The 25,890-nt window shown below is 54.0% G+C and overlaps 1 protein-coding gene across 11 annotated transcripts in view; it reads right to left on the bottom strand.

Moving 5' to 3' along the window:
• Positions 1-25,890, bottom strand: part of SMOC1 (SPARC related modular calcium binding 1) — a 145,248-nt gene that overhangs the window by 10,101 nt on the left and 109,257 nt on the right. For 10 of the 11 annotated variants that reach the window (XM_036267554.1, XM_036267561.1, XM_036267520.1 and 7 more), the window contains exons 7-10: positions 25,109-25,189; positions 9,494-9,686; positions 8,901-8,983; positions 6,846-6,951 (exon numbers count right to left, since the gene is read on the bottom strand). In XM_036267554.1, the coding sequence (XP_036123447.1) occupies positions 6,846-6,951; positions 8,901-8,983; positions 9,494-9,686; positions 25,109-25,189 (463 nt within the window). Of the gene's footprint in view, positions 1-6,837; positions 6,952-8,900; positions 8,984-9,493; positions 9,687-25,108; positions 25,190-25,890 lie in introns of all 11 variants that reach the window. The other variant, XM_036267590.1, reaches the window with a different exon arrangement.

Here is a 25,890-nt window from a genome sequence, read left to right as displayed (position 1 = left end):
TGGATGGCAGTCTTGGGCAGGCCCCCTGGGCACCCTGGGCTGGTTCCAAGGGAGTGCAATTAGGGGATCTGCCAGCGGGACCTCATCCTGACGGCTTGGACGCAGGCAGACCTGGGAAGGTGGCGGGACGGGCTGCCTGGAGCTCACTGGGAATCTGCTTCATCTGTCCTGGAAGCCAGGCTCGGGGGGTCTTTGGAACTCAATGCAGAGCTCAGACTTGTCTCTGCCAGCACATGATATCTGAGGGTCTTTAAGCTTCCTCTGTTTTACCTGCAACATTCATTTCTCAAGCCTGCCCTGGCAGGGTATGCCAGGCGGGTGGGCAGCAGCAAAGTCTCCATCAGGATGCTCACAGGGCAGGAGGGAGGGGGGCCAGCTCCCTCTAGGAGCACCCTGCCTGCTTCTGTCTTCCCCTGAGCCTGAGGGAGGACCCAGCTCCGGAGGAGCCCCGGGAGAGGTGTTGCAGGTATTCCCCGCAGAGGCTCGCTGAGGCAGCTGGAGCCGCGAGGAGGCCCCTCTGGCCAGGGAACCACGAGCGTCCCAGGCAAAGGCAGCTAACCTTTAGGCTCAGCATAGCGTAATGTCTACCTAGAGGCTGGAATAATAAAGTCTCAGTCCCTGAGACGGGAAGGAATGAGGTCATCCCGCCTGGACGCCCTGCCAGGCGAGGCGCGCTGCCTCCAACATGTGTTCCTGGGGCCCCCGCCTGCCCGGTTCTCAGCACCCCCCTGATGGAGCTCCCTGCACCTACCTTGGGATTGGTTTGCAGCAAAAAGCCTCTCTCCTCACTTCACAACCCCTCAGAGTTGTTTCCCATGCTGCTCCTGCTCCGTTTCCTCTCTTTCTTCTGACTCTGCCTTCCTGCCCCATCTCCCTTGTCCGTAGAACCATGTTCCTGTCCTCGCTCCCAGCAGAACCTCAGGCCCAGAGCAGCCATGACTGCCGACGGCTGGCCTCCTCTGGTCTGCCCCCAACCTGGCCCCTGGAGGATCCAAGGACACTTGCCCAGGAGAGGACCTGAGGTCCCGCCAAGCAGTGCCTCTTTCTCCCTACGACACCTACACAACCACAGCCTGCCCTGCGGGGCCTGGAGGTCCCCCTCTTCTGCTTCTTCCCCAGCTGATTAGGACTCTTGGCTCTGACCCTCTCTGACCTCCAGAACCTCAACTTCCCCTCAAATACACAGCCCAGCTCTCCATGTGACGCTGGTGGCGCTGAGGTGCTACTCTGGAACCCAGCGCTTCGTCCAGGCCAAGCTCCAGGGCATTTAAAGGGAGTGTTTCTCAGCTTTGGGAGCTCAGGGGCCCTCCCGAGAGCCTAGATAAGCTATCGTCCCTCTCTCTAGAAAAACGCGTGCGCACATAGAACTCTGCAGATTTTAGGAGTTTAACAGACCGCCTAAACCTCATCCAAGCCATAGACTTAGGTAAAAAACAAAACAAAACAAAAACCCTTAATTCAGAGGAGACTCTTGCCATGCCCTGGAAGAATGTAAGCAGGAACCTTCTGGAAGAAGATGGGGTGAGACAGTACCGTAACAGGGAAGGGTTTCGGGGGAGTTTCCATATGTCCAACAAAACACAATAGAAAAAGGAAAACTCCTGAAGCCATCTGGTTTAAAATGATGTAAATCCCAGTTTTTAGCTTCATCACAGCCTTAAGTCCCAGACCTACCAGGCTTCCTACAAGATCTAGCCAGGCCTGAGATCTACGGGGAGTCCTGGTTCTGTCAAACCAGCAGGGAGCCTGCAGGACGGGAGACACCAGAGGCCTCTGTTAACTAAGGAGAAGCTAAGATTTTCCCAGGGGGGCCTGGATGGAGGGCAGGAGGTCTCTCCCAGAGTCCTCTCCATCATAGTGAGACTCCCCAAAGTTACCCCAACTGCAGAGCTATGCTACGGATACCCCCACTCTTGCAGCTGTCTAAAACACCCTTCAAAACCGCTGGCAACTCCCAGCTGGGCTTACAGGCAACACACTCCGGACCTCTCTCTCGGACGGGCACACGTAACACCCGCTGGAGACCAGGACTGCTGGGATCTGAAGCTGGTTAGGCTAGGGCTGGGGACCCTACATAGAGGGTGCAATTGGTTCCTTAAATCATTTCACATGGATTTGTGGGTCCACCCTATGGCCTCCCTACAGGTACGATTGCACTTGTACTGAAAGAGCTCATTCGGTACCGGGGCATCCCAGCTCCTTGGATATGGTGAGGACAGCACAGTGCTGCGCCTCTGGCTGTTTGGGTGGCTGTCCAGTTGACTCCCGCCCCCAGGGATGGGACACCGGCTCGCGCCAGGCTCCCCTGGCCTGGCCTCCCGCGTCTTCTCCCGAGTCGAGAGGGGCAGGTGCCTTCTGCGGCGCTTTCAGTTTTGCTTTTGCGGCCCGAGCCTGCCAGGCCTTGGCTGCAACGCACCGCTGGAAAGCCAGCCCCATTTACCACAAGGAAACTTACTTCGGCCAAGATCTGGGGCCCAGTTCTGCTGTCCCAAGCAGTTTTCAAGAAGGTGAGGTGGGACGTCCTGGAGGCACTGGCCAAACCAAGCAGACCAACTGAGCTGCACCCGGAGCCGGTCCAGCCCCGCCAGCTGTGTGGGAGGGTGGGGCTGGGAAATGCCAAGTCAGCCACATTCCAGCCTCTTCCTTGCCAGGCCATCAACAAGTAACCACGCTGGGCAGGGAGGGGGAAGCCACAATAAAGACAGTCTCTGCTTGGGGGACCACGTGAGGTCCTCATGGCCCATCCCACCTCCCCTCAGTCACCTTTCTCCAGGGCGAGTGAAGAAAGGAGGTTCCCCTGCTCAAGCAGAGTCCCCCAGCTCAGATCTCCGAACTCTTCCTTTGGGGCTGATACACAGTAACGGGGCGCCATGAGAGGGCTGACCTAAAGGGGAGCCCTGCCACATGGAGCCCTGGCGGGAAGGACCACGAGGATGATTCAGTCATCCAACAGGCCTTCGCTGAGAACGGCTGCCGGGGAATGATACTAGGCCACCCCCTCCCATGCACCAGCCACAGACGTTTCAGTGGGCACCCCATTCCACTTCGTCTATATTTGGATTTGAGTGGCACTGCCTCCCCCCCCCCCCCATATCAGGCTAGCAGACCAGAGAAGGACGTAGACATCTCCCTTTCTTCCATTTCCTGCACCCGAGAAGTCTCCAGATCCTATTGATTTCATCACTAAAGCTTCAGTACATCAGCCCTGCCCCATGGCTTCAGTCCCTCCCTCCTCACCGTGCACACTGACAATGGCTGTCGTCTTCCCGCCCCGCCTGGCTGCTGTCCTCTTTGGCACGAATCACCAGATCTGGACCGTGTCCAGCTCTGCAGCCTCCCCTCCTGCCTGTCCACAGCCTGCCTCCAAGTGTGAACCACGCTTCTTGCCGTTCCTTCCACAGGCCTACCCTGTTCATACCTCACTCTGCAGGGACACCCTTACCCTGGTCCATCTAGGTTGGAGCATCTCCCATTCGCAAGTGAAGAGGTGGCAGCAACGTTGCCTCCCATGTCAAGCTTCCTCTCTCACCCCCTCCCTGCAGCCCTGCATCTGCCTCTATTCTACCTGGACGTACAGTGCAGGCACGTGACTAGCTACCTCCTCCTCCAGGAGCTCCTCCGGACCAGGAACCACGTCCTTGTCCCTGAATGTCCCCAGAACCCGGCACACAGCCTCTGTGAGGGGAGGGCAGGGATGGAAGCGTTTCTCCATGCCTGACAGGTCAGGAGGGTGCTCTGCCCTGCCCAAGCATCCTTCCTGCCCCTTCTTCCCACTGTCCCGGAACAGGACGCTTTCCTGCTGGCCTCCGTGAGGCTCAGCTTCAACGGTGAAGCCGGGAGAGGCTGCAGGAGGGACCAGATGCGGTTTCCTTGATGCGCTCAGGTGTGCCAAGATAAAGAGGCCTTATCAAGACCTATTTCTCTGTATCAGACAGTGATCCCTCCACCGATCCACCCATCCTTCTAGCTGTTTACGTGTTTAACAAGTATTTACTATGGGCCAGGCACCATCCTGAACTCTGGGAATACAACAGGGAAGCAAACAGAGCATGCTCCTCTTGGAGAACTTATATTTTCATTGGGTGGGGTGACACAGACAATGAATAACAAAACAGCAACCTATCAGAGAGCGGTAAGGTTAGGCTGAGAATTAAAAAGAGGCGTTGTGACAGAGGGTGACCGGGCAGCTCCTTCAGACTGGGTGGCGTCTGACAAGGGGACATTTACGTGCATCTATTCTACGTGGTCACAGGAAGATGGGGCAATCATGGGTCTCCTCTGTGAGCAGGGCCCCACGGCGCCTGGCTGAGGGAGCAGCTGACGTGGGGGTCCCGGGGCAGGCGAGAGCTTGGCCTGGGGGAACTGGGGAGGGCCAGCGCCAGACGCAATGATGGGAGGACAGGGAGGACAGAAGGACCGAGGCCAGCAAAACCATCCTGCAAAGGCAGCTCAGGGCGGAGGAGGGCTCACTCTGGAGATGGTGGGAAGACCTGAGACGGCTGTACACCCAGTGCAATTTCAGCGCTGGCCAGCTACCTCCCTGTGTGACCACTTCTTTCTCCTGCCTCTCCCGCTGCTGGGGGCTTGATTTCTAAGCTGTTTCTTGGTTCCTCTTGTCTGTCTTTTGGTTACAAGTCCAGCCTCTGGGTAACACAATTACCAAATACAAGCCAAACCTTTCATCCCCATCAAAACCAAACACAGACAAGCTATCTGAGCTTAAAATTAAAAACCATGTCAGGAAAGCATATTTTTAAAAACTTCTCCCAACTCTATATGTCACCTACAAGAGAGGGTTTTTGAAAGAAAAGTATCCTTTCCCTATTAAGAGCACTTATAAACGTCTTAGTTTTTATTTTCTGTAAAGATCCCTTTAGCCCACGATTCGAGGGCGAGACAGCAGTCCTAACTGGCCCTGGCAGCGGGGTCCACCTGCTGGCCCAGGACTCACAGGTTTGGTCCTTTCCCAGCATCCTCTGCCTGCAGCGAGACCACGTGGTCCCGAGGTCCGGGCTCCCGAGAAAGCTAAAGGGGTGGAGCTTGAGGTGTCGTCTCCTTAGCACTGAAGTTCAAGCGCCAGGTGGCTTCCCAAGCAGTTGGCCAGATGTGGAGGTTTTAAGCCTATGCCCCTTCCTTTATTCCCTCTCTTCTAATAAACATCGGTGTCTCACATGCACTTTTGCATGACATTACAGGTATTGTTTTCATATTCCAAGCATAAAGGCATATATAATACTGACTATGCCTTTTCAAGGCTTCCCACCCTGTCGTGTGGAGATCTGGACACAGCCCTCTCTATTTTAGACCCAGGCACTGACCACTCTGGGCTGCCCCATCACTCAGCCTGTCGGACCCTGTCTCCATCTTCTCAGACTGTGCTGTGCTCCTCCTGGGGAGCCTGGCACCATCCACAGGGGGAGCAAAAACAGCTGGGCCAGAAACCAGCCTCCGAGCTCACATGCCTTGGGGGTGCTGACAGCAAGCCCCCCAGACAAGCAGTTTCCAAGAGCAGCAACCCATGAGGCAGCCACTGAATTTTAGGTGACATACAACTGGGTTTTCAGGCCGGCTGCCTTCATCCTCCTCGTCCCTAGATACACACCTATGCTTCTGTTGATCGGCACTGAGGTAGGTGCCCTCGGGCCCTTCTCTGGGCCTGGAGGCCTGGGCCTGTCGGTACTCCTTGCCTTGTGGGTAACAGCCCTGCTTCTGGGCAGATGCGGGTGACTTGCCCCTCTTCTTGGTGAGCCACATAAGCTCAGAGGCGGTCTGCCCATCCCTGCCAAGCACGTGGTACTCCCTCCGCTGCGCTGCTGTAGGCACCCCTGCACCCTCGTAGCCCTGCTGGGCCTCCTCCTCTGGCTTCCTGCCAGCCTCTTCTGCCCCATCGGTTACCACTCTCATCTCTTCCCCTCCCCTCTCACCCACCCACCCCAGCCCAGCCACACTGAACTGCAGACATGCTTTCTTGGAGTCACAGTGTTCTTTCCTTTCTCCTGGAATGGTTTTCCTCCCTTTACTGGCTAAGTCCTACCTATCCTTCAAATCTCAGCTCACCTATCCTCCTCCAGGAAGTCTTCTCTGACTCCTCCAGACTGCTTTAGCAAAACCTTCTCTGTTCTTCCACCTCTGTTCTAGCACTTACCACCCAGTCTGTCGGTGTGTCTAGAGCCTAGTACCCCCACTAGGTTGCGTTCCTTGAGACATGCCTCACATCCCTGGATTCCCAGTCCCGGCCCAGTCCTGGGCATGCTGCACATGCTCCATGGGTGCTGAGCAGATGCATGGGTGTGTGCTCCCTCCCACTGCCCTGGCAGGTCCAAACCAGTGAGCGCCGAGGACGCTGGTCACCGGGAGCCCTGCCTTGCGGCTTCCTGTCAGGGCTGCCTCACCAGCACATCAGCTCCTGAACTGAGTTGGTTTTGGCTGTGGGAGTGTCCAACCCCACTGCCCAGAGCCAAAAAGGCACATGGCCCCTTCCTTCGCAGAAGAGAACTACAAGTGTCCTGTACTCCCTCCCTGCCCTCCCCGACTCCTACATATGCCCATCCCCCTTCCCGCCACTGGACCACCTCTGAGCCCAGCGTGCTGGAAGTCTGCAGACATCCCTGGACTTGCCTGCAATCTTGTAACTACAAGCTAGAGACAAGCAACAAAGAATAGGGAGGGGAGAGGGGCAGAGTGACTTTTGGTGGAAGGTGGGACAATGTGGTCTCAGGAAAAGGACTGACTTCCAGCCCTGACCCTACTCAACCCCTCCCTTCCCCCACCCCAGCCTCCACAGCATCTGGAAAGTCAGAGGCACCCCATTCCCCACCGGGCCCAAGTCCTGCTCACATTCTCACCTCCCACCTCCAGTGGGCGCTGCTGAGTTAATGGCCTGCACCATGTCAGTGGTGAGGGCATCCAGTAGGCTGGTGATAAATTCCATTTTCTTCCCTTCTGGACAGCCTGAAAAATAAGGTGAGGTTTGAAGGCCGGGTCAGGTGAATAATCAAGTAAACAGTTTCCTTGGTGCCCACCGTTTCCCAAACCGCTCCAGGTCCTTCTTGTCCAGCCAAATCCACTTTGGGAACCGTTCACTGCGCAGGTGACTATACACCTCCGCCTGCAGCCCACAAAGGACCGTCAGGCTAAATGGACAATAATGCTTTCAATTTTCTTTCATTCCACAGATTTTTGCTGGGTCAACTCAGACACTAGCTAAATGTTAGGGATATAACACCGGGTTCTAGGGTCGTTGTCCTCATGACATTCACGATCTGCTGGGGAACAAGCTAATTCTGGCACAGTAGGACCCAGCAGCCCTACAGGTGAGGACCAGGTGCTGAAGGGGCACAAGGGTCAGAGAGAACCCCTCCGGTCAAAGTTGTCTCAAGTAGACCTACCAGTTTATCTACCCAAGAACCTCCTCCTTTTTTCACTTATCTCATCCAACTCAGATGATAACGATCAAATCTCCCTCACAGAGGCTCTCAACCCTCTCTTTGTCCACTGCACTACACCAGCAAGACCGGGAGCACGGGTGGCCCTTCCCACAGACAGGCCCTTTCCAAGGCGACACGGTCGGTGTTGCCGGCGTACACACCACCACAGCACTGCACAGACGGGTGTCCCTGCAAGCTCGTGACTGCCAGCCCCGGACGGGCCCTCGGCGCCCCCTGCAGTTCTCTGCGGTACTGTTTTGTCATCTCTCTGCAGAACTCCCAGGACGCTGGGTGGACGCCACCTCTCAGAGAAGCCACGGACTCTGAAGGAGCCTCGCTGCCCTTCTCACAGCACCGTGCTCGTCCCCTCCAGGACTGCTGTCACCACTGCTTGCACGTCTGTGCCCGTGGATGTGCACTGCCTCCTCCACTGTGTCAGCCTCGTGTCACCTTTGATCACGAGGTGATGCTCAGTGCCTGACACACAGGAGGATCCCAGTTCACGTCTGCTGAGGGCTTTCAGTTCCCACTCGGGAGTCCTGCTGGGGACTGGGAAGGTGGGCCCAGCTCCCACAGGCCCTGATCCGAGTTCATGCTGATTGAGACCACAGTGCTTCAAGCCACTGATGCTTAGTAATCTTCTTGTAACTCATCAGCAGAGAACACTATAAACAAGGGGAAACCCAGCACAGAAGCCGTTTAGGGTCCTGGGCCCCCTGCCTGAAGATCTTGTGTCATAGCCCAGTGACAGCCCTGGGCCACCAGCAGGGTAGGCAGCAGACACTGCCCAGGTCCCCCAGCACAGCCCCTCCTTGTGAGCTCTCTTCTCTTTCTAGCCCTGGGGAAAGGGTTCACAGCGCCCAGGACACTGTCCAAATCACCACAGGAGAGAGAAGGAATTGTAAGATTACAGGGGCAGGATTTTAACCCAATGACTACCTATTTATTTATTTAATCCTCACCCGAGGACATTTTTGCATTTATCTTCAGATAGAGAGGGAGGGAGAGGGGGAATAAGAGAGAGAGAAACATCGATGTGAGAGAGACACGTCGACTGGTTGCCACCCACACAACCCCAACCAGGGCCAGGGATGAACAACAACCGAGATACGTGCCCTTAGCGGGAACCGAACCTGGGACTCTCCGGTCTGCAGGCCGACGCTCTGACCACTGAGCCAAACGGGCCAGGGCCCAATGACTACATTTAAGAGATAAAAAGGTTAGGGCAAGAAGGAGAAACACTGTGCTCAAAGGCACAGGACTGCTGAGGGATGAATCCCGGACTGGAGCAGATCCCACAGCCCTGGCCCCGCCCACGCCTATGATGCCCCGCCCACTCCTACGACGCCCCGCCCAGCATTCCTGCTCCTTCTCACAGGAGGGAAGCTGACCCTCCGCAGGGAGAACTTTGCAGGAGGAGGAAGGGGGACAGAAAAAGGCACGGTGCCGGCAAGGGGCAGTGTCATCTCCCACCTGGCAGCTCCCTGTCCTTGAAAGGGTCATCTACCTCCGTACTCTTGGCCCTGGCGTCGCTCTCACAGCTGGGCATCACGTAGCTGGGAAGAGAGAGATACGGTGGGTTAGGAGGGGACTTCAGCCACTACTGCCAGCAACGATCTGTGTTTCCCGAAGCCTACAGCTCCCAGACTGGCAGGAAAGAACCTCCTCCACTGTCCAGTGGCTACAAGGCAACCCCGGCCAAATGTTCCCATTGAGAAATGTTCAGAATGTCCTTTCAATCACTCAAGCACAGTGACACCACCATATGTCTGCAGACGGGATCTTGTTTGATCCATAGAACCTAGTGCCTCAGGCAGGGCAATCACCTTCTCATAGGTGAAGTGAGGCTCAGAGAGGTTACCCACTTTTCCAAGGTTGCCCAGCATCCAGGACCCGCATCTTTCTATCAGAACCTCATCTGCGCATGAGTGAATGCTGCTCTCCCAGGGCCTTGATTCCCACCACCCAGGACAGTGAAGCTGGGAGGGGCCAGGGGCCAGTCCAACAGGAAGCTGGTTTTCTTGCCCCAGGATCCCCCGAGGAGCAGGGTGGGCTTGGCGAATTACCGTGTGGAGGTCCCAGGCAGCGGGCGGCCCGTGTCCACCAGCACGCACCAGCAGTAGCCAGTGGACTGGTGGCACTGTACCGGCTTGTAGAGCCCCCCAGGGGCACACTCTGGGATGACGATGCCCTCCCGGGGATTCTGCCGGGCCTCTTCCAGGGCGCTCTGCCTCTCCTGGTCACACGAGTGGACTTTCTCTGCAAAAGAAGCCATTGCCTGTGGTGACTATCACTCCTGTGACTAATTGCTGCCTTCTGTGTAAAGACCCCGCCTGGTCCCAAAGAACTGATGGCTTAGCAGGGGGTGAATCACCATGGAGAGCTGTGTCTCCCACACCGTCCCATGCAAGGGGCTGGAGGTCTAGAAGCTCCCTGTGAGCCCCTCCGCCACCAGGGTTCACCCGCATTCACACCCAGCAGGTTCCAGCCAGGGACTGCCAAGCTGCCCTTCCTAGGGCAGTGGTTCGCCCAGGGGTGGAGGGTGGTGGTGGATTTCCTGACTGTTTTCCGAGTGGTTCCTGCTGATGCACTGTCTGCTGGCTCTGGGAGCTGACGGGAGGATGCAGGAATGCCTGTGTGTGGACACTCTCCCAAACCAGACACAGCAGGACAGAGCCACGGGCCGCCAGCCTCCGCAGGAGCCATGCTCAGTGCCCAAAGAGCAGACACAGGCCGACCCCGCTCCTCCCCAGCCTCCAACAAGGCTGGATAAAATTAGCCAATGGACTTGACCCTATTACACAGCACTGCTTCCACCCAGAGGGAGAGGGAAACAGGCCCACAGGAAGATGTCTGCACTTGGTGGCCACGGGACACACGTGAGCGTGTCTGCACAGAGCCAGGCCGAGGCCGAGGCGTGTGTGCCACCCCGTGGCAGGCACCGCCAGGTCAGAGGGCCTCAGACCCATGCAGCCTCTGCCCTGGAAATCCCACTGTCAGCCAGTCAACCTACCTTGCTTCCCTTTCTTGGTTTTTACTTTTTTCTTGTTTTGTTTTTGTTATTGTTGTTGGGCTATGTTTTGTCTTGTAATTATTAAAAATAAATAGCATTGGGTGTCTTTCCTTGTTATAACGAAAATTTTAAAAACCCAGAATCCCACGAAATGCTACCTTCCCGGGATCTTTCCTTACGTACACACACATGCGAACACATCTGCACATGTCTGCTTGTATTTTTACAACAAAAGGGATCCCATCATAAACTTGTACTTTTACATTTTCATATACTTATGTGCTTTGCTTGTTTGTTTACCCTGTTACTTTTTTTTTCGATGACCATTATTCCAGAACTTTCCTCTTGAAGAAGAGGACAGGAAGACCGTGCTGAGCATGCCGTGAACTTTTCACCGTGTGCAGCAGAAATACCGTTCCTGGGGCCAGGAATTTTGTATCAGCCGCCTGGAGACTCATGCTACTCACAGGCCAACCAAACAAATGATCAAAATAACAGAAACTCAACTCTAAAGGAGCCAACCCCTCTGAAATAACGGCTGTCAGTGACACGGATACGAAGGGCACAGAGGTCTGCGCAAAGCATCGGATGCCGGAGAGATGACCGCCTCTCTGGGGAACGAGGCTGAGAAGCGACTCCCACGGCAGGAGGAGGGGAATACTTCCTCAGGGCATCAGAATACCTGAAGGTCAGGAGGCAGGTATGTCTAGCACAGTCACTATTAAAACATACATTTGAATTTGCAAAGTGAAAAAAACACTATTGTTTTCGCAAAGCAAACACAACAAAGCTAAACAGTGTCCTCGGCTGGAGGAACGGCGTCTTCCCAGCGGACGGCAGCAGACCCGGGACTCGGACCGGCTGTAGCTGCCACCAGCACAGCCTCCGGAGGCAGCCGAGGGACGAGCCCTAAATGGATGGGTGAAACCCGGCTTGGAGACCAGCGTTTTTCACTTGAGCCTGTGGCTGGGATGGAGCCAGGGCACCTTCCAGGGGATTACACAAGAGTTTTTCAACAACTCACCCCAGTTTGGTAGCCTTATTTTCCTACCTCGTATTTCATGCCACAGAAAAGGCAGCGGAGGAGGAAAACGGCTTTTGACTGGCATTCGCGCGACAGCCTGGCAGAGGCTTTAAATTAAGATCCTCCGGGCCAGCATTCTAAAGCCATAAATCAGACAGAAAGCCAGACGGAAAGGGTGGGGGAGGCAGCCTCCCCGGGGGCAGGGCGAGCGATGAACCTGACCTCACACCACTGGGGATCCTGAACTGTGGAAACGTGGAGAGGAGCCATCTCAGAAGAGGTGGGGACCGCGGTCCGGGGGCTGTCAACATATTTCTGGAAGTCCTTGAAATGCTTCCACAGAGGCTGCACCACGTTCAGCGGAGAATAAAAACCATACAAATGAGAAGCTCGCTAATTTGGGAACATGGGAGCTAGCATGGAATTAGAGAGAAGGGTAAATGCAGGGTTTACTACCCTTTTATTTGTTTGTTTGCTTGCTTACGACGTTATGACAGTCTCTGCAAGTCCGGGCGCCCCTCTGAGAGACAGGAAAGGTTTAGGGTAACAGCACTACCAGTTTGTGAAGAGTACTCAGGGGTCTGTCTTCCAACAGAGAGAAAATCTCCCTTAAAACCATTTTTAAACTAATAATAGTCAAAGCAAATGTTCTGCGAGGAGCATGTGCCAGGCGACAGACCAGGGGCTTTACGTGCCCGGTCCCCTCGTGGGTGCAAGGTGGGCACTATTATTGTGCGTGTCCTGGAGACGAGGAAGAGGAGCACTGCAGAGATCCGTGAACGTGCCCAAGTTCACTCAGGCTGGAAGGAGGCAAGCTGGGGTTCCCGTCAAGGCTCCTGAGAAGGAAGCCTGTCTTGCCAACTTCTAGACCGTCCTGCCGCTAATCATTTATTTTTGTAGCGTGAAGTTTGTCCGGGTCAGTCACTTTGCGTACCACCCCAAATGGCTGCATCCAAACCGAGTGTGTCAGAACACGGACTTCCTCATTCCACACAGCACGGCTTCTTCTGAAAACTGTTCTCAGCTGAAGCACTCTACAAATCTCACACCTGAGTGTTTTTCCCTTTTTGCCTCGAACTGAGGAGCTTAAAGTCAGATTGTCCCTCCCCTGCCATTCCCGCAAAGTAAAATGAATGCTAGCAGGGAACAGCTATTTGAGTGTTCTCTGTACCCCGAGCTTGGTACTGGCACTTGCCTTGTATGAACTCACTTGAAACTCGTCGCAAGCCTCTAAGACAGGTGTTCTCATTACCCTCACGGAGCAGAGGAGGGCCAGGAACACGGACTGGCTGTGTGATTTCTCAAGGTCGGACAGCTGGGACGTGGCAGAGCTGGGACTACAGTCCAGGCTGCCTGGGCCGTGCTCCTTACCTCGGCGATACTGTCTCGCCCCGCCCGCCAGGCTAACCCGACTTCCACCGGAACCTGTGTTCTTCTTTGACTTGGTGTGGCAGATCGGTACAGCATGGTCCCAGTGAAGTGCACCTCCCGTATCCGTGCCCTTGTGTAACCCCCCAATGTCTGTCGACTCTGCTTCGCTTTGATCACTGGGAAGGGCAGAGGTGACTGTGATTGAGGCTTCCACTTCCCTTTCTTGGAAGCCACCTTGAGCCCACCACCTACGGAAGCCACCCTGTCCCACGGGAGGGTGGAAGGCTCAAAGGGAGAACGGAAGGGGCTCAGCCCATGAACGAGGTCGTCTTCACACGCCAGCCCAGCCGACCCCCGGCTGGACGAGTCCAGGAGTTCAGGGAGAGCCAGCCAAGGAACCACCCAGCCAACCCACAGACACATTACAAAGAATACATTATTTTTATTTAAGCCATTAAGTTGTGTAGTAGTTGTTAAATAGCAACAGACAACTGAAACGCCCAGACTGGCTCAACACTTGATCAATTTACCCTGTATTTCTGTAGCCCTCTCAGGCCCTCCAGCCAATCAATCGCTCTATTCATTACTCCTGCAGTGCTTCTCGGGAGGCCAAGCAAACACGAATCACCGTGCAGCAAGGATGAATGGAAGAATTCGGGAGAATCACCAACAGAAAGGACGCGTCATCACAGACCCAGGCTAAGATCACCCACGCCCTCGAATCCCCATTGTGATGCACAGATGAGAAAGCTGGACAGAGAAGAAGGCTGATGGGGGAAAACTGATTCACTAAAATAGGCTTAGCTCTATGGATGCCCTGGACCAGAAAGATGAACAAGTGGGCCCTAGAGCAGATGAAGCCTGAAACATCCCTGGAGGCAAAAATGACAAAACTGAACCTATCCTACTTCGGACACATCACGAGGAGGCAGGATTCTTTGGAAAAGACAATAATGCTGGGGAGAATAGAAGGCAGCAGGAAAAGAGGAAGACCAAGCATGAGCCATTGACTCCGTAAAAGAAGCCATAAGCATGAGTCTACAGGAGCTGAGCAGGACTGTTGAGGACAGGACATTATAGACATCGCTCATTCATAAGGTCCCCAGGAGTCAGAGCAGATTCAACAGCATGTCACACACACACACACACACACACACACACACACATTCTGCATCTGAGGACCCAGACCCAGTGCCATCCTTGGAGCCATTTTCATCCCCTGCTCTTGCAAGTCCTCACCCAAATGAATCTTACAATTTCCAACTGTCCGTTTTCCTAGACACCAAGCAGTCACCTTCCAGAATGCAAAGCAAGGAATCCATGCCATCTTCATGACCAAGGCCAGAGAGGGAGCTCCCCAGAAGTGAGCACTTACTGTTCTAAAATATCCGATCTCTGCTTAGGAAGGTTCAGGGCAGAATGACAAGACGAGGTCTGGCCTGTGAGAATGGGCCAGGACTCTCTGTGAACACTTGGAGGACATAAACAGCAGAGGGGAGGGAACAATCATGGCCACACATCCTCACACACTCACGCACACCCCGCCCCACTATAATCCTAGTCCGGATGGTGCAGGGAAGGGACAGCCAGGCCACTCCCAGCTGCCGATGGGTGGTTTAAGTTTCACTCACAAGCCTCCAACTACCTAAAAGAAGAAACGAAACAGAAAAGCATCCTGGGGGGGAAATGGGAACATGGTCTGGCCCTTGCCACAGCAAACACACCACCCTCTGTACCAGCAATTCCACAGAGCACCAGGGCACAGCAGGACTGAGGAGGGGTGGAGGGGGCAGGGAGAGGGACAGGAGAGAAAAAGTCTGGGCTGACCCACACGCACAGAAAGCCTGTCTGCAGGCCCAGGGCGCGGGCGCTTACATGTCTGGCCGAGCCAGGATAAGCGCGGAGAACAGCCCGCCTGCCCTGTGAGGCCAGGCCTCTGCCTCTCCCCCTCTCGTGGTGATGAGGAGTAATGAGGAGCAAAGGGGAGCGCGGACCACCAAAATCCTCAACTAATCCCCAATCTTGATTTTGCCCAGACTTTATCCTTTTGTTCTGAGAACCTTTTTTTTCCTTTATCATCTTCTGCTTTTTCCTTCTCTACTTTTCTTAAACAAAAATGGCCAACAAACATAAACATTACAAGATTCTGGTTTCAGGTCCTTGGGCTGGTCTCACTGTCTGGTTGCTGCCTTCAGAGGAGGAGCTGCTGAAAGAATGAGCAGACAGAAAGCTGAGGTGCCCGGGTAACCCAACATCCGAGCCAGCAGGTGCAGGTGACATCCTGTGGTGACCTCTGTGGAGAACGAGCAGGGGACCTCACGGTGACGGAGGCAGTTCAGAGAGGAGTGGAGACAGGAGAAAGCAGTCAGAGAAGGTCAGCAGCAGTTAGAGTTCTCTAGACAGACAGACTCCTAGAAGAAACACACACACACACACACACACACACACACACAGATTTTAAGGAACTGGCTCAGGTCTGGAATCTGCGGAGCAGGCTAGAAATTCAAGCAATGAGGGTGCAGTCTTGAGTCCAAAATCAATAGGTCAGACCAGCAGGCTGGAAACTCAGGCAGGATTTCTATGTGAGAGTCTGGAGGCAGAAGTCCTTTCTCTTCAGGAAATCTCAGACTTTTCAACTGATTGGACAAGGTCCGCCTACATTATGGGTCAATTGATTTTAGCCCTGATCAGTGTGGCTCCGTTGGCTGGAGCATCGTCCCAAGCACCGAAGGGACATGGGCTTGATTTCTGGTCAGGACACATACCCAGGTTGCGGGTTCAGTCCCTGGTCGGGGTGTGTGCAGGAGGCAAACAATCGATATTTCTCTCTCACATCAATGTTTCTCTCTTGCTTGCTCGCTCTCTCCCTCTCTCTCTCTAAAATCAAGTGGGAGAAAGTTTTAAAAAAGAAAGAAAAATAAATCAACTGATTTTAAATGTTAATCACATCTAAAAAACACCTTCATGGCTACACCTGGACTGGGGTGTGGCCACCCTGGGCACCACAGCCTAGCCAAGCTGACACACAGTCAGCTATCACGAGGTCCACATTGTCCCATAGCCTGGGGACTGGCGCCAGGCAAAGTGCTCGACCATTGTCTCGCTTGCTCAACCTTGCCTCCCACCCTGAAGGGCCTGCCTCGAGCTTGTAGATTAACTCCCATCTCGCTCTTATCGATTGACATTCCAGAGGCTCCATGCATAGCCCCCGCAGGGCCAAACCCTAAGGGACAAATTCCAGCTACAACAGGCAGATATAAAAGACACAAGCCCCTACATTGAGCGCGGCTTCTAGGACTCGACCCCCGGAGTCTGTGAACCCGCCCGGAGTGTTCCCCGTTTATTCGGCTGATTGGCTCTCCAGTTTCTACTCTGTTTTATTCGGCGGCGCCTCCGATTCCTTACACACATGACAACTGAGGGCAAGAAAAAGCTCCCGTCTCTCAGAAAGCCAGACCAGAAGGACCACGAAGAACCACGGGCCATGGAAGCATGTATTGGGATGGTGTCTCACTGAGAGATGCAACCTTCCCAGAGAAAGAACCAGTGGAGGCTCAGCTGTTAATTAAGGGCAGCTGCTCAGGCCACCCAGACGGAGAGTTGCTTATACCAGAAAAAAGGGGAGTGGGAAGGTGACAGCGTGGGGGACAGCGTCCTGAGAGAGGAGAGCGCTCGGGAGTCTCGGACCTAACATGTGGCAGGAGGGCTCCCGGGGAGGATGCAGAGAAGGTCGGGGTCTTCGTGGACCCCGCTCTCACACAGGCTGGTGCCGGGTGTGTGAGGCACCATGTCAGGCTCTGGAGAGGTCACCAACGTTGTGTCAAACGTAGCAAGATGAAAGCACTGGCCAGGTGATCCTAACCTCCCCTCATTTCAGCCTCCCTCCATCTCTGCGAGCTCCAAGCCGAAGTGAAGTGTCCCTGTGCTGAGTCTAAGTCTCTCTGTTCCCCTCGTGCCCACCTTGCTCTTGCTGCTGGGACCCGACTAGCCGTAAGCTCCTGGGAGCAGGGACTCTGTCACCCCTCCTGCTTCACCACACCCATCTTCGCCCCAGTCCTATTCACAGGAGGACCGTGGAATCTCTAGTTCAGAGGACCCATGAACCCCTCCACTGCTCAAATCCTGCTCAGCCACCCGCAGCCACAGCGCCCCCTCACCCCGACTCCTCGGAGATGGGACCACCCACTGCTGAGTAATTGCCAATCAGTGGGGATGAGACCACAGAGCCTGGAAAAAGAGTATCTGCCCCTTTGACTCATCCTGGGAAATGATACACTCAGCCCTCAGACTATCAAGTTCTGGATTCTCTTAGGGGAAAAGAAATCAATAAAAGGTTACCCGCTTGAAAAAAACGAGAGGAGCTTATTTATGTTTCATTGCAAAAGGAATCCGTCCCCCCAGGCCAAGAATATTCAGAAAAACACTAGCATCGTGTCGCCTACAATTACCCTGAAACCCCTGCAAATACCTCACGCCTGCCTAGCCTCTTATCAAAAATGAATGAAATGCTGAACAATCACCCAAAATAACAAACAGTGTGTTAAAAACCACCTTCCCTAAATCACAACATGAAACTCCAGAGGCGTAAGAAATCACAGGGCTCCTGAGCCAGGGCAGCCTGCGGGTGTGCTGCTGGGATGGTCGGAGGGTCTGGCCGGGGAAGGGGCCGCAGAAACCGAAGGAGGGTGGGCCCAGGTCTGCCGGCGCTGACTCCCGCCCGCGAACGGCCGCCCAGACACAAGGATGTGGTCCCCAGGGGAGGAGATGCTCCTGAGACCAGTCTTTGGGAGGGATTTATGGTACATCGCCGAGTAGGCCCGTTTTGTTTATTTAGCCACACAGAGTTTTAGCATTTAAGGTTTCAAGCCAACTATGTGAAGAAGTTATTTGTCTTACTGTGGACTTTGCTCTTTTTCGCAGGACGGCTAAGTGTCCCGGAGGACGGTTTTTCTGCGCACCACTTGCTGGGCCGGTTCTGCCCTCGCACCGTGGGCTTTCCGTGGCATCCGGCGCCGAGCTGCCACTCGGCCGTCCAGGTCCCGAGTCTCAGGGTCGTCCAGGGACTCCCAGAACCCCACAAAGAGAGGAGGGATGCCTAGAAAATCACTCGGGGCTCCCTTTGGAACAGAGGGCAGGTAACAGGCCCAGAGGGGCCCAGAGTGGACGCGCACACGGAAGTCAGTCTGAAATCAGGTGCAGGTGTGCATGGAGGGCTGGCACGGGGAGGAACAGGCACCCATTTAGAACGGTCGCCTCTTCCATGGGAATACGTTTCCCCATCTCGCTTCACCTCAAGGCCCTTTCCCCCACAGAGGAGGCAGCCAAATGAAGTGAAAAAGATAACGTCATCTCCAAATCTTAGCGGCAACGGGGTCTTGGACCACTTTCCTGGGGGAGGGCTGCCTTCCAACGGACTAACGAGCCGAGAGAAGAGAGGTTCCAGCTCGGCCCGAAGAGCGGGGTGGAGAAGCCCAGCAGGGCGGCTGCCGCCAGAGGCCAGAGGGAGCTCCGGCAGCCAGAGGGAAGAGGCCCCAGGAACAGATGGGTGGGGGTATCTGGCTTCCTTGGCAAGGCTGAAAGCAAGAGTGAGTGTCGATCGCCTGCTCCTGCACGGGCCTCCCCAGGGCCACCAAGGGGGTGCTGTCGCTGTCCCCTGGGAGTCAGCCAGGGCTGGAACAGAGGCAGTGCAGCGTGGTGCTGAAGACACGGGCTTCGGGGTCAGATGGACCAGCCTCTACGACTTGTTAGGCTGTGACCCGGGGCAGTTTTCTTAGCTAAGTCCCTGGTTTCTTACCTATACACAAACAGAACCTATACACAACAGTACACCCTCACAGGGTCACTGTGAGCATAAACACGATGGTGTAGGTAAAGCACTCAACCTGGCACCAGAGCAAGCTGATGAATGGCAGCTCGCTCGCAGGTCTAAGGTAGCAGGGTCCTCAGCAAACGTGGAGTGAACCCGGACTTCCTGAGCCATCCCGGTGAATGACCGGTCTCCCTGACCACAGGCCGGCAGTGGGAACAGCCCTCCAGGGGCAGCAATAAAGGGCACACTGCAGGTAAACTGAAAAAGTGATATCACTGAGAATCACCTGCTTCTCATGATCACCGTGACAGCACCTCAAAGGCATCAGTGACAGAGAAACTCCTCCCGCTGTGGCCGACGGCCCCTCCCTTGGGCACACGGCTGCCCCGCAGCCAGCCCCTGGCTGAGATGGGCCTGCATTTCTTCTGTGGGCCCCTCAGCACCAAGCTCAGAGGACCTGACACACAGTAGCTGTCGATGGGCCTGTGACCCTGGACAAGGCCCTGCACAGTCTGCGCTCCTGTGGCTCATGTAAAACGAAGTGGTGGAGCTAGATGAGACCGCTCCCACGGCCCTCGGTCTCACAGCGAGACAGCGTCAGAAAGGACCCCCACCCTCAGCGGCCAGCAAGCACCAGGAAGGGCCCGAGTGTAGGGCAAGGCTGCTGGGGGGCAGGTTCTCCCTGTACCTCATACTGCCCTCCATGCTCCTGTGTGTGGCCCAGCCTGCCGGGGCTCAGGGGCTCCACCTGCGGAGCACAGTGGACAGAGCTGGCGCTGGCCGGAGCTCCTCTCAGGGTGTGTGCAGTGGGCGCTGGGCATCAGGCTTGTGCTGAGCTGCAGTGTCCCAGGTGAGGAGGTGTCAGGGCAACTTACACCCCCCCGGCCTGCCTAAGTAAGGTCTCTCTGGAGCCTGAAATGGCCATGCACGGTGCACCATCATGACACGGTCCTTCCCACACAGACAGAAACTGAGGAGTGAAGGGAAACAAGGTATCAATTCTACCGGAGATGCTTCTTCCAGGACGATCGTCCCAATATAGCATGCAGGCCTAAAAAAACAACCCACTTTTCTCCCAAAGCGCCACTGACTCACATCCACCCAAACGTTAGGAAAGGCTCCGTCCCCGTTGACTCACGCCGCAAGTGAGCTCATGTGACCCTCCCACTGAAGAGGAAGACAGGCTTCTCGGGGGTTTGCAGTGAGAAGCGGCAAGCTGTCTTCTTTCTAGTTTTCCTCAGTAACTCACTGACCTTCAGCTGAAAAGCTCTGTCCTTTAAGGACAAGAGCTAGTAAATAAAAATTCAGGCGAGAAGGAAGCGGGGGCCACAGGCCAAAGGGGGAGATGGGAGAGAGATGCTTTAATTTGTCAAAATAAAGTAACATAACTTCACTCGTCTTCCCCCAAGACACGAATGCTGCATGTGTGAGCGTGTTTATAAAATCTATACCCTGCCTGCTTCCAAAGCCATCTGACAAATAAACACAGAACGAGGACCCTCAGATCAAAGCAGAGACCACAGCTGACTTCTGGCAAATTGTAAGGAGTCAATCACAATACCTCGGCAGGACCTTTGAGTTCCGTTTTTTATCAACAGAGGCCGTAAGGAAAACACAGGGACACGTGGTTTTGCTATCAACACCAAAAAAGCATACAAACTCACCTACAGAAAAAACAAAACCTCTGCTGGTCGAGCAAGTTCCTGAGGCCGGATGATACCCCCGCACCCACACCACCACATTTCTGTGTTTCAAGCAAACAACGTGGGGTGAAGGCCCAAGGCAGCCGGAAAAGCTCATTTTAAACCAAGGTATAAATGGACGCTGGGGCTCGGCTCTCTGCGGCCTCCAAACGTATTTGCAGCTCCTCTCTGCACTTGAGAAAGGCCTTTGTTGCCACAGAGAAGGCTGTAGGGAGGATCCCCGGTCCCCAGCTCTCTTCTATTGGCCATGACCGACCAAGACACCTGCATAAGATAGACGGGCAGACCTGCGGAAGGCCGGTTACAGAAGTAAACACCGAGCGTTTGTTTTCATACAGATACGTGGAATGCACACAAGCGCAGACCCGTCTGCGGCTGCTAACGTTCGTGGATTACTCATTCTTCCTTCCAATCACGTCATGTGCGGGTTCCAGGTGGCTGTGGGGTATTTGCTTACAACGGCTACCGCTGGTTTCCCTGAGAGCTGTTTATTTTTCCAGGCCTCAGGTCATTACATCACCCCGCGGTTTCTGGGCAGGCCAAGAGTGCTGGTTTGGGGGTGGGGGAATCAGCCAAGAGGTGTAGTTGCCTCAGTGACCCCAACTCCCCACCATAGCAGCAAGTCTCCAGACAGGAGCTTCCCCGGTGAGGGAGGAACCATCCAGAAGCAGCCAAAAGGCCCACAGCAGGCCTGGAGGAGCGGTGCTCCGAGCCGGGCAGGTGACGGCGAGATGCCGTCGACAGCCGTCCTGTGACGTGGACGGGAGGCAGGCAGACTCACTCAGTACAAGAGGCAGCGGGCAGAACTCAAGAAACGCATTTCCACCTGCACCCTGCTGGTGGCCGTCTCTGGGGACAGCCACAAGAGCTGCTGCCGGGTTTGCCGGGCACAGAGGCGGGGAAGGGCAGACGTGGTCTGGGAGTTAACCCAGGGGCCAGGTCCTACAGCCTTCTTGAAGTCCCAGATTAGCTCATGAAAGAAGTCGACTGGAAAAGATGGCCATAGCGGAAAGAAAGCGAAGGAGAAGGAGAAAGGGAAGTCAACTGACTCCACCAGAGGCTACAGGACGCGGCCACTGAGACCTGGGACCAGGGGAGGGACCGATGTACCTCGAGGGCACTGCCAAGCTGCACAAAAAACAGGGTTAAGGCTCAAAGGACCATATCTCCTGAGAGAGAGCATTTTCTTAGAGAAGAAAGCACTAACATTTGTAAAGAAAGAGAGAGAGAGAGAGAGAGGGAGAGAGGGAGGGAGGGAGGAAAGGAGGGGGAAAGGAAGAAAAAAGAAAGAAAAGAAGAGACTTTATAAGTCACAGCTGCAGGCTAGCGCCCACAAACAGTCAGATTAGAAGCGGTGCAGCACAGGATGAAGGATGAGAGGGAGCCTAGTTTTTGTCATTTCTTTCATCTCTCCACTCCCTTCTATAAAATGTAGATGACTTTTAAAAATTGTTTTAATCATAGTTATATTAAGAAATCCCTTGGTAGCTAGCCCCTGAAACAAAGAACTCAGCAAGAGTTCTTATTTTCTTATAAAAGCAGAACAGAGTCTCCGGCCAACCCTCAGGCACGAGAATGCCCACTCTCGAGTTCTAGGTGTCAGCTGGCCGGGACGTGGTTTCCCTAAACGCAAGAACTCCTGGTGTAAGAACCAGAGGGAAGTCCAGTGGGGCAAACCTGTCCAACGCTGAACCGCCAAGCACTCAAAAGGGGACACTGACCACGGTGAACGCAGGACAAAGCCTTAAAAGCCAGGACCAAAACCTCCGGGAGGAGCGAAGGGGACAGGACAAGTCTGCAGACATACGTGTCATGTTATTGCAACACTCCGGCTGCCCAGTGGAGCCTGTCCAACATCCACAGTCTCCAGGCCAGAAAACAAACCTGGCGTCACAGGGTCTGAGTGTGAAAGACGGACGTTTGGGGTGTGAGAGAAGCTGGGATGGCCTCTTTGCCTCGAGATAGGGAGCTGGGAGGAGCTCAGGGAGTCGGTTCTCAGAGCCCACTCCAGCCTCCCCAGAGATGCGGGCCAGAGCTGCCTGGAAGCCAGAATCTGCCGGCAAACTCGAATGGGAAATTGTCTCAGGGGCCTGACCCAGGGCTTCCAGTCCGTACCGGAGCCAACTGCCCAGCCACGAGGCACCATCATACTACCCCTGACTTCTCCTCACACCAAGTGAGACCCTCTGGAAAGTGGCTCGCACACTACAGAAAGCTATTCCACCAACAGGAACGATTGCTCTTCTCTCTCCCCCAACATCCTGTCCTATACACTAACCTTACAGACATAACTAGGGCTAACCAGGGGAAAATGAAAGTGGCTGGGTCACTCTCACAAAAGGAAGGTGACTATACCTACCTGGAAATCATTTCGCAACACGGCCCCAGACTCGTCCGACCGGAAACGAGTGGGACTTGGCGGAAGCAAACAGCATCGGTCCCTGGCGTTGCATTCCCCATGGGCCAAGACCACTCAAGAAGGCAGGCATCCGTTCCCAAGGACATGGTCTCCTCCAGCCCCACCACTTGCTGGCTGTGACTCAGGACAAGTTATTTCCTCTCTTTCCACCTCTGACTCATCACCTGTCAGATGGGGACGATGACAGCACTTATCTCGTAGGGTTATGGAGAAGCTCAAATGAGACAACACATGTGCAGCTCTCCAGGACCTGACACGGACACTCTGATGACAGTGATGACTCCGGTTTCACTGGGGAGGACGATCTTCCCTCCTCCATCCTTCCCCAAGGCAATCCAACACTTGAGCTAGATTCCGTAACACATATATCAGACAGCCAAGAAAGGCCTTGTCCTCGCAGAGTTTATAGTTTAAGTAGAAAAATCGACCACTTGTAGATGAAAAGGAAGCAATTGTTTTTTTTTAATCCTCACCCGAGGACATTTTTCCATTTTTTGTTCAGGTAGAGTGGGAGGGAGAGAGAGGAACAGAGAGAGAGAGAGAAACATCGACGTGAAAGGAACACATCGAGTGGCTGCCACCTGCACAACCAACCAGGGCCGGGGACAAACTGCAACCGAGGTACGTGCCCTTAGCGGGAACTGAACCCGGGTCTCTCAGGACCGCAGGCCGACGCTCTAACCGCTGAGCCAAACCGGCCAAGGCAGGAAGCAATTGTTAAATGTCAAATGAGTGTCTAGGCAAAAGAGGCTGTATGATCTCAGAGACAGCAACCCTCACGTTGGCCACTTGGTCACAGAATGAAGCCTCGTCCTGGGGCTTTGCAGGCCTGCCGGGGGCTCAGGGACTGGGAGACCATTTGCAGAGATCACTTCCAGGTACCACCAGCCCCCAAACCCCTTCTCTTTGACTTATAACATCTGCCTAACAGTGAGGGGCAAGTGGAGAGGGTTCTAAGTAGAAGCGTCCTGAGTGAGGCTCTTGCTTCAGGTAACAACCACAAATTCTCTCCTGATCGAAGAATTCTCACTACAAGCAGCATCGTTAATATTCCCATTTTCTTACCAACAACGATGATCATAACAAATACACGTACTGACAATTATCATGCACTTACTGTTTATCACTTAGCCACGCATCTTACAGGTATCTGTCAAGTGTCACACAGACATTAACTCACTTAACCTTTAGCCACCGTTCTTTGAGGGAGAGAGCACGATCCAAGATGAGAGCTGAGGCTCAGGGGGGTTATCTGACTTGGCTGGGTCACTCATTTATGCTGGAACCAAAAAGTGAACCCAGACTTCATGGATTCCAAAGCCTGTGCTCTAACCACAGCCCTGTTTTATCAGAGACTCTGGCCCATGGGAGTTCACATGGTCTCCTTCCCACCCAGCTCCGACAGCTCTTCCAACTGTTATCCAACAGGGAACCAGACACGTGCTGAGGTGCTGGCCTGCCCAAGTCACAGAGGGATCAACCAATCCCGCACGGATTCACCTCACAGTCTAACTCACCCCACGCACACTGGTCCCCACACCACCTCCTTCCGGACCGAGCTCAAGGGTGCCAAGGACAGCACACTCATGAACCACGGGTTTTGTAAAAGTCTGCCAGTCGAAAAGGATGTATCTTTTGTTTCTAGTCCTTGCTATCTACAGGGAAAAGAGGAAATGGCTAAATTCAATGAGCAGGCATAAGTTATGCAAGTGGCATTTCTCACAATAAAGCCTTAGGCGGAAAGGAGGGTGATTCCCACTGACAGAGATACCGACTGGTCTGTCAATCCACTTCCTGGTGCTGGACATCTGGTCTTTACTGATGGCAAATAAACGTTATTGATGTTGGTCTTCACTGATGGTAAATGAACTCTACAAATCTTATCATTCTTCGCAAATGATCACCTTTCTACAAGGGGTTCAACCAGAACCCAAACCTGACCACTCACAAGACCCTCAAACGGTCAGACTAGAAAAGATACAACCATAAGCATCCATTTAGAGCCTTAAAACCCCACAGAACCAAGGCTCTGGAGGCTTGAAGTCCAACTGCTCTATGCCCAACCATTCTTCTTCCAAATATTTCTTCCAGAAAGTCAATTAGAAATTAAAATATAGAGCCAAAAGGTTGGGTTTTTTTTTTAGCTAAAAGTATCAACTACTCATGAAAGATGATCCCTGAGATGACAGAAGACAACTGAAGTTGGAAGGGATTAACTCATCGAATGTCTTTCTACAGCTGTGGACACTGAAGACCAGACAGGTTGAACAATGTGTGCAAGCCCACACAATAGATAGTCATGGACTATCAGGTAAGTATTCCATCCAAGGCAGATTATTTACCTGAATTTCTTACATTGGTGTTGTTCAGTTTGGAGTCCTTGATTACCAAGTGCTTAATCCACAGAGTGGGAGCTGTGATTTCTGGGGGGAAAAAGAGGAGAGAGAAAGTAAAGTCCGGGCAAAGAGAGCATGTAAATTGGAGTGTAACCCCCAGACGTTTGAATAGTTTTGTTTTGTTTTTTTTTAAGCCTGAGGCATTGAGGCTTGACTATCTACCTCATCTTCACTTTGTCCAAAACCTCTCCCTTCCTCACTGTGGAAGCTCCTCTCCCTGCCAGCGTATGGCCAAGCAGGGTCTCCTGTTCTGGGATGCTGAGTGATCAGAGCCCAGAAGGGCTGAGCCACTCCATCCAGGAATAAAAATATTATCCCAGGAGGTAAGGAAACTGGGCCAAGCCAAGTCTCTCTTCGCTGCTTCCCTGGAAGAACTTAAAGGGCATGAATCAACAAATGAGCACCAAACAAACCACAAAGACCATTTTGGAGGAAACAGCTAAGCCACAACGGATCTTAGGTGCTGAGACCGCTGCACACGGGAAAGGGAGTGGAGGGTGGATATGTACTGCACAGCCTATCCAATGGCTCCTCACTGAACAGGGGTCGATCCCCATCGAGAGAGTGCTGGGGCACCTCTAGGTCTTCCAGGGCTTGGGTCACTTGGTGAACAGATGACTCTGAACACATTGGAGAGTGATAAGATCTTCATGGGGGTATTGAAGAGGTCTCCCTAGTCGGTGTGGTCTCCATTCCCCACCCAATCCCCCAGGGTCCCAGACTTGCCA

The sequence above is a fragment of the Molossus molossus genome, unplaced genomic scaffold (assembly GCF_014108415.1).
Source record: "Molossus molossus isolate mMolMol1 unplaced genomic scaffold, mMolMol1.p scaffold_m16_p_1, whole genome shotgun sequence".
NCBI lineage: Eukaryota > Metazoa > Chordata > Mammalia > Chiroptera > Molossidae > Molossus > Molossus molossus.
This window is presented reverse-complemented; position numbering and strand designations above follow the sequence as displayed.